Source organism: Natator depressus, chromosome 15 (assembly GCF_965152275.1).
Source record: "Natator depressus isolate rNatDep1 chromosome 15, rNatDep2.hap1, whole genome shotgun sequence".
NCBI classification, from domain to species: domain Eukaryota; kingdom Metazoa; phylum Chordata; order Testudines; family Cheloniidae; genus Natator; species Natator depressus.
The window spans coordinates 11,694,874-11,703,605 of NC_134248.1; the positions used below are offsets into that span (position 1 = coordinate 11,694,874).

The 8,732-nt window shown below is 43.5% G+C and overlaps 1 protein-coding gene across 1 annotated transcript in view; it reads left to right on the forward strand.

The window, feature by feature from the left end:
- The window catches only part of DEPDC5 (DEP domain containing 5, GATOR1 subcomplex subunit), a 65,186-nt gene extending 57,617 nt beyond the window's left edge, over positions 1 to 7,569 (forward strand). Inside the window, exons 39-43 of the mRNA XM_074972349.1 lie at positions 550 to 719; positions 3,572 to 3,743; positions 5,111 to 5,171; positions 6,282 to 6,364; positions 6,762 to 7,569. Of these exons, the coding sequence (XP_074828450.1) occupies positions 550 to 719; positions 3,572 to 3,743; positions 5,111 to 5,171; positions 6,282 to 6,364; positions 6,762 to 7,057 (782 nt within the window). The 3' untranslated portion in view covers positions 7,058 to 7,569. The remainder of the gene's footprint in view (positions 1 to 549; positions 720 to 3,571; positions 3,744 to 5,110; positions 5,172 to 6,281; positions 6,365 to 6,761) is intronic.
- The last annotated feature ends 1,163 nt before the right edge of the window (positions 7,570 to 8,732 follow it).

Consider the following 8,732-nt stretch of genomic DNA (forward strand, 5'->3'; position numbering starts at 1 on the left):
AAATTGGAATGCCTCAGAGGCAAATGTTACATGGGTAGCCCTCCATAGCACCTTCAATTCCACACTGGAATACTACTAAATTATAGAACATATTATAGAATTATAGAATGATTTTCCACTGAATGCATCCGATGAAGTGAGCTGTAGCTCACGAAAGCTTATGCTCAAATAAATTTGTTAGTCTCCAAGGTGCCACAAGTACTCCTTTTCTTTTTGCAAATACAGACTAACACGGCTGCTACTCTGATTCCTAGAGGAGAGAGTCCCCGTCTACCCCAGATTAGATGTCACTGGACTGATTAGAGTAATAATTTCTGGAGGAAAGGAATTTGGGCATCAGAGTTCCCTGGTGTGGGTGGAATTCTCTTCTCCTTTTCATTCTTGTGATCTAGGCTAGCAAGATTCTTGGACTATTTTTGTTGGCCCTAAAAGTGCAAGGCAGGGGGATGAAGCAACCCATGCTTAAAACGAATCGGTCTCATTTTAATTTTCTTTCTCTTCCCTTCTGGATACATTTTTTAAAATACTCTTGACTCCGTAACTGCATAGCTGCCACAGTACCCGAGCAGCGAACAGTGACTCTGGATGTGGATGTGAATAACCGCACTGACCGCCTGGAGTGGTGCAGTTGTTACTACCATGGCAATTTCTCGCTGAATGCTGCCTTCGAGATCAAATTGCATTGGATGGCAGTAACAGCAGCTGTTCTCTTTGAGATGGTAAGGGTCCTTGTGTCCTGGATGCTCTCAAACTTGCCAGGCTGATTAAATGTGTCCTTACCTGAGTGCGCAGGGAAATTCAGCAAGGCAATTAGTGGGAAGCCAGTGAGAAGTGCTAGGACAGATGCTGTGGTGTGAAGTTTGTATGTTTTTGAATGACCATTTTGCTGCTTGTTGCTACTGCTATGCATGTGTGTTGCTGAGTTTGAGTGTCTCTTATCATTGCTATAAATCAGTGTGTTTAGTCACCCTATCCTAGGTGTAGCATTCTCTTTCTTTTAATGGGTTAAATTCACCCTGTGCAGAAGGCCAGCACGAGGCCAAGGCATTACTTTAAGTCCCACTTGAGCCACTGTGTAGGATTTGACCCTGTGCAGAGAGCCAGTACAGTTTAACCCACTGTGCCTTGAATTTTAAAATGAAAAGCAGTGAAAAAATGTTAATGGAGCCCGTGGGGTAGGCAGCCTGTTGTCCCAGTTCAGCAAAGAGGCTTTTTAAAAACCCACTGAAAACACCAAGGATAAAAATACAAGAAATTCTCCACATTTGCTGTTTACTTTAACTTTGTTTCTTTTTGTAATTTGGCAACTTCTGTATCAAGAAACTGGCATTCAGAAATCCCAGACTGTTTACTCCCCATTCAGACCCTTGGCATTGGTCACGTACATCCTCTTTCTTAATGGAAATTTTGTTCCAGTTAAGCAGTCCTTGGCCATTCACTGTAATCAGGCTAAATCAGTTTCCTTAGAAATATCCCATTTTAAGTGCATTCATAAGAACAGCTATAATGGGTCAGACCAGTGGTCCATCTAGCCCAGTATCCTGTCTTCCAACAGTGGCCAATGCCAGGTACTTCAGAGGGAATGAACAGAACAGGCAATCATTGAGTGAGCCATCCCCTGTCATCCACTCCCAGCTTCTGGCAGCAACAGGCTAGGGACATCCACAGCATGGGGTTGTATCCGTGACCATCTTGGCTAATAGCCACTGATAGGTCTATCTTCCATGAACTTATCTAATTCTTTTTTGAACCCATTTATACTTTTGGCCCTTACAACATCCCCTGGCGATGAGTTCCACAGGTTGCCTGTGCATTTTGTGAAGAAGTTCTTTCTTTTTTGTTTTAAACCTGCTGCCTACTCATTTCGTTGGGTGACCTATGGTTCTTGTGTTGTGTAAAGGAGTAACTAATACTTCCTTATTCACTTTCTCCAAACCATTCCTGATTTTATATACCTCTATCATATCCCACCCGCCAGTCGTCTTTTCCAAGCTGAAAAGTCCCAGTCTTTTTAATTTCTCCTCACATGGAAGCTGTTTCATATCCTTAATCATTTTTGTTGCCCTTCTCTGTACGTTTTCTAATTCTAATAAATCTTTTTTTGATATGGGGCAACCAAAATTGCACACAGTATTCAAGGTGTGGGCGTACTGTGGATTTATAAAATGGCATTATGATATTTTCTTTTTTTTTTTTTTATAATCTGTCTCTTTCCTAATGGTTCCTAATATTCTGATGCTGCACATTGAGTGCATGTTTTCAGAGAACTATCTACAATGACTCCAAGATCTCTTTCTTGAGTGGTAACAGCTAATTTAGACCCCATCATTTTGTATGTATAGTTGGGATTATGTTTTCCAATGTGCATTACTTTGCATTTATCAACACCTGAATTTCATCTGCCATTTTGTTGCCCAGTTTCCCTGTCTTCTGAGATCCCTTTGTAACTCTTCACAGTCTACTTTGGACTTAACTATCTTGAGTAGTTTTGTATCGTCTGCAAATTTTTCCACCTGTTTACTGCTTTTTCCAAATCTTTTAGGAATATGTTGTACAGCACTGGTTGCAGTACAGATTCCTGGGGGACACCACTATTTACCTCTCTCCATTCTGAAAACTGACATTTATTCCTACCCTTTTCTGCTATCTTTTGACCAGTTACTGAGCCATGAGAAAACCTTTCCTCTTATCCCATGACTAATTAGTTCCTTCAAGAGCCTGTGGTGAGGAACCTTGTCAAAGGCTTTCTCAAAATCCAAGTACACTATATCCACTGGATCACCCTTGTCCACCTGTTTGTTGACCCCTTCAAAGATTTCTAATAGATTGGTGAGGCATGATTTCCCTTTACAAAAGCCTTGTTGACTTTTTCCCAGCAAATCATGTTCATCTATGTGTCTGATAATTCTGTTCTTTACTGTAGTTTCAATCAATTTGCCTGGTACTGAAGTTAGGCTTACCAGCCTGTAATTACCAAAGGCACCTCTGGAGCCTTTTAAAAAAAAAAAAAAAAATTGGAGCCACATTAGCAATTCTTCAGTCATCTGGTACAGAAGCCAATTTAAATGATAGATTACATACCACACTTAGTAGTTCTGCAATTTCATATTTGCGTTCCTTCAGAACTCTTGGGTGAATACCATCTGGTCCTGGTGACTTATTACGTTTAATTTATCAGTTTGTTCCAAAACCTCCTCTAATGACATCTCAATCTGGGACAGTTCCTCAGATTTGTCACCTAAAAAGAGTGGCTCAGGTTTGGGGAATCTACCTCACATCCTCTGCAGTGAGGACTGATGCAAAGACTTCAGTTAGCTTCTCTGCAACGGCCTGATCTAATTGAGCATTCTGATTTATGTGGCATGCCTTAAAAAATAAAATTCTGAAATCTTGTATTTGGGCTGCTTTGCTTATGAAGATGATTGCATGCTCAGTATGCAAAGCAGGCAAAGCCCTTGGTAATTGAGCGTGTCTGATTTGTTGTTGGCAAGACAAGCTGCTCTTATGCACATAAGTACTCCTTTCCATGCAGCTATACATGATGTGATTCATTATTTGAATCCCTTCACAGGTACAGGGTTGGCATCGGAAAGCTACGTCCTGTGGTTTCTTGCTGGTTCCCGTCCTGGAGGGTCCATTTGCATTGCCCAGTTACCTATATGGAGACCCACTTCGAGCACAGTTGTTCATCCCACTCAATGTTAGCTGCTTGCTGAAGGAGGGCAGTGAGCATCTGTTTGATGGTAAGAAATATTCCCCAGCCAGCCTTGGGTACCTTCTTGCAGGGAGAACTCTCACTGGGATGTGTAGCTAGCATAAAGAATCACACCTACAATATGTTCACTGGCTGCATAAGATGCCTGCCCTTACATTCCCTCCCATCTACTGTTAAGGGTACAGCTCATTCAGCATGATGAGGGGAAGATGAGGAGGGAAGCTGTACTTCAGGGCAGTTGACACACACCACAGCATCATGTTGGTAATGAGAGGTGCCCATCAACAGGGAGAGTTCCATGTCCTTCATTCTCCTCTGTTGCCATGACACCGAATGCTTCTATAGAAACTATGTCAGGTAGTTAACCCTGCTGTCATTTTGTAAAAATTATAAAAGCCCATTCTGCCGACAGCTCCCATCTGTCCTGCTAGCCAGTCTGCATTTGTATCTTGCATTTGTTCGTTCCCTCCTCTCTGAGATTATATTGGCTAGGCTTCCTTGGTTGGCATCCTCTTTTTGTTGCCATGGTTACATTCTGGGTAGGAAGGTTTGCTCCTGAGATTAAGTGCTAGGAACTGCAATCCTTTTTTTCTTTAGTATGACCTCTCCCTTCCTAGTGACGCTATTGTGATAAGCCTCAACTGTGAGCCTTGCCCAGAGGTCAGCGCTTCATGAGTCCCAGCACAGAGAGATGCATCATACAGAGGGATGATCGGAAAAGGAACACAGTTTACAAATTTTAAAAATTCATTTTATTGATTAAATTGTTCTCACCCCTGGTAACACTCTTCCTGGAGTCTGACTGTAAATGCAGAAAGAGCAATGACTACTCTACATGTTGTGGTGCAGGTGTAGCCCCACTGGCTTTAAATAGGCTATTTTAATGCCTTGGTGCTCAAAATGGTGGCCATGCTAATTTTTTTCCTGATCCTCACTAAATAAAAATATATTCATCATTTGGGGTTAGGGACCCTCACGGAGGGTGAGTTGGTTTTAACCCCAGACCTTCCCCCTTGCCAAAACTAAGTTCTTATTGATGCCCAAAGGTGGGCAAAGTAGAAACATGGGACAATATTTGATAGTATCGCAAGAGCAACAAACAGTGAAACCTCCCCTCTCAAATCCTATGTATTTACTGTTTTATGTATGTTCCTTCCAGGGTCATAAAAGCCAAATCCAGGGTTGGTTCATGAATCAACTGTTGGTGTTTTTAAAAAATCCTCTTAATGGGATGCTGGGAGTTCAGGGCGAGTGCTGACAGATAAAATAGGACCAAAGGAGGTGGCTTAAAGGAATAGGGGGAAGCACACAATGGAGCTGGCCTGAGGAAGCCTCTTATGGGTTGGTAAAGATTAAATGGTTTCAGCTGACCTTTGTCTGGTTCTCTTGTTTCAGGCTTTGAACCTGAAACTTATTGGGATCGCATGCATCTGCTTCAGGAGGCAATTGCACACAGGTATGTGTGTAGCAGGGTAGATGAGAGTCAAATCCATCTTTGGCTATGATGGTGGAGTGTGGTGTAAAGATCTAGTCAGATTTTGGAGCTTTAAAGTAGTACTGTTAAACTTGAGACCATGGGTTATGTGTCTCCTTGAAGTCCTCTGAAAGATACGGAGTTAATCAGAATGTCTTCAAATGTGCACAGTTGGCAGTGGGTGGAAATGGGATGGATGCTCTCAATATGTGGGAGGAACCTTGTCACTCATTAGCAAACCCTTCGGATTGTCTTAAGTGTAACATTAGGTTCTAAAGGTGTCCCATTCTCTTCGGCTGACACCTGTAGTGAGAGGCTGGGAACAAGTTGAGGAGGAATTGATGGTGTTCTTTTGAACACTGCTTAGTGAGAGAAGGGCCAATAAGGGTGGAGGAGTTAATTGGAAGGCACAAATAAGCTTCCCAGTGCCAATCCTTCCTGCCTTTGGCTGGCTGTGTAACATCCCCTGTTATGGGTCTTCACAAAGCCTTCAGTGTGGTCCCTGACTGGAAGTTGGTTTCACAGTGCTTAACTCAGGCTCTCTTTCTATCACGGAGAAGTTGGCTCTTGGAATGGACCTTTTCTTGCTTCAAAATGGTGTTTTCTTCAGCCCAGAGGGGGATGTGTGTTCCCAAAGCAGCACTAGTCATCTGGCAGAACTGTCCAGCCTGACCAAACAATTCCTATAACTTGATGCACCATACCAGAAGCTTTTCTGTAGCTTTCTCCTAATTTTTTTTGTGTATGTGTACCTACGTACGTACATACGTATGTACACACACACACACACACACACACACACAGAGCTGGGTCCTTTTAACAGACTGCCACATAACATTCCAGATTGGGTTATTGGTTCTGTTGCTTCATACATAAGCTAGGAGACCAACCCCACCCCCATGCTCAGGAAAAAACAGGATTGGAGAACCTGGGGATCCCTTCCTCCCCTCTTTGCCTCCTTCCCTTTGGACCATCAGAAGGATGTGCATACGTGTTGGGGAAAGAATTCCCCATCCCACCCCTTTCCCATCCCATGGGTTGTAGGAGTCCCAACAGGAATAGCCTCATTCTTTCTAGTGTTTGTTTCCCCAGATTTGGATTTGTGCAAGATAAATACTCTGCCTCTGCATTCAACTTCCCATCTGAGAACAAACCCCAGTACATCCATGTCACAGGTGAGCAATGCTTGGCAGGCAATGAGAGTCATCCTTGCGCTCCTAGTTCCAATGTTGTTCTTCAGTAGCACTGATCAGCTGGCCAATAGCTGTAGCAGCTGGGACAAAGGGTCATAAACAGAAGGCAATGGAGAGACCAGTCATCTCCTACAATAAGTATAAAGCATTATTACTTTTGCCACGAGTAAAAAGCAGCAGGTTGAGTACCTGCTTTAAGGAATCGATGAGCCTCGTTACCCTTGCAAGTAGCAGTGGGGTAATGCTGAGTGCATCTTTACCTGCTACACGAGACAATAAATGAAACTCAGTCTAGTTTTCCTTTAGAAACATTGGGGTCAGCTGACAGTGCTAGGATCTAGCCTTGACCACGGATTAAACTCCTGTCCGGTTCCCACAGGGACGGTTTCTCTGCAGCTGCCTTACTCCAAACGGAAATTTTCCTGTGGACAGCAACGACGGCGGCGCAACTCCACCAGCTCAACCAATCAGAACATGTTTTGTGAAGAGCGCATTGGTTACAACTGGGCCCACAATACCATGCTGACCAAAACGTGGAGGTCCAGTGCCACAGGGGATGAGAAGTTCGCAGATCGCTTGCTGAAAGACTTCACAGAGTTCTGCTGGAACAAAGATGGCCGGCTCGTCCTGTTCTGGACTGGCTGTCTGGATAAGATGCATGCCAGTGCACCATGAGATCGTGCATCTGCAGGAGAGAAAATTAAAAGCTTGGGAGTGTGATGAGGAAGAAGATTCAGAGAACAGCCAGATAAGACCATTCTTAGGGTGAATTTACCTTGGAACCCAGCCTAATCTGAGCAGTATTCCTATTGATAAACAATAGAAGCTGAGTAGGCTTTTGGGAGAAGAGACTATATCCCAGGGACACTCCTTTCACACCAATACTCATCACCTGAACAGAGCCATGCTTCAAATAGTTGCATCCCCTACTTGCCAGAACTCACCTAAACTGAGGTGAAGGCAAGACTTTGAGGCCAGGGGTTTGTTACAGGGAAGAGAGGTCACCATACGTTTCTGTGACCTTTGGAAATGACCAGGTGTTGTAAGCCTGTGACATGTCAGGCAAAATCATGCCTCACATCTCTGGCGTGTATGTTTGTGTGCATATGTAAGATACACTGTATTATACAATCATGGTAAGTGTTTATATGTTTAATATATTATTAAATAAAAAATGCAGAAAATCAAAAGGATAATGTTGTTCTGCCATGACTCAGGCAGTGAGTAAAAGAGAAGTTATTGGTGAATAGAGCCCTGTGCAAATACTAAGTGTGTATCCTCATCCAATCCACAGTCCATGGATTTGCAGGGCTCTATAGGTCAATAAAGGAGTATGCAGAATATGGAGCCTTGCCAGAGGGAAGTTTGTTTCTTATGGCAAGTATGAAGCTTTAATGCTCGTGAAAAGGTCACAATTACTTTAAATTTCAGTTGAATTGGGTCTCTGCCCTTTAAGCTTTCAGGACTTGCTGTTCTGGACTCTGGGCCTAGAGATGTGTGTCATGCTGCAGGAGCAAGGAATCAGTTGCTGTAGGGGAGGATCCACGTCTCGGGAGAAATCAATGACTGCTGAACATAAGATGCTGCTGATTACAGGATTGAGAAAGATTGTGAACAGAAACGAGAGAGAGAGAGAGAGAGAGAGAGATCATAAACAGTGTTTCAACAAAAATGTGTCTTTATCCCCAAAAAGTTTCTGTATCCAAGAACCAGTGTTTGAGTGACTGTATCTGATAGTATGCATGTAGAAAAGAGTGTCTGGTTTGAGCTGCCACCCTCTTCATTTAATTCATCTCAGTGTATTGTAATTACCAGTGCATGTCTGGTTCCTATTAGATGAATTTTTTTTAAAGTTATTTCCTACCATGCAGGTACCTTGCTGTCACCTAGTTTACTCAACTGGCTTACTATGAAAAGTCCTTATTTTACACATATAGTAGCCGCTCTAACTAAGCTTTTTGTTTAAAAAAAAAAAAAAAAGGTTGACTGCTACAATTTCCTAGGGGCAGGGAAGTATTTGGGGGGGGGGGGGAGGGAAGCGAATCCCCTTGCAATGTTTACTGAAAGGTTTTATAAACGACCCCTTTTTTAAAATGAGACCATCCCTATCACAGGGAGTTGTGGGTTTCTAACGTTCAGCTGCCCTATTTATTTCGGGACTGTCCGGTCTACCCTGAAATGTGGTTAGACTTTAAGTCCCTCCGACACTTCACGTTGAGTGGAAACGCTGCCCCGCCTCCACTAGCCCGGGCTTTGCTGTTGCTGCAGCACCCGCGTGGGGCCCTGTGTATCCCCCGTTGCGCACCCCGGGGGAGAGAGCTCTGGCCCTCGGCCGTGTGGCGTTTGCAGG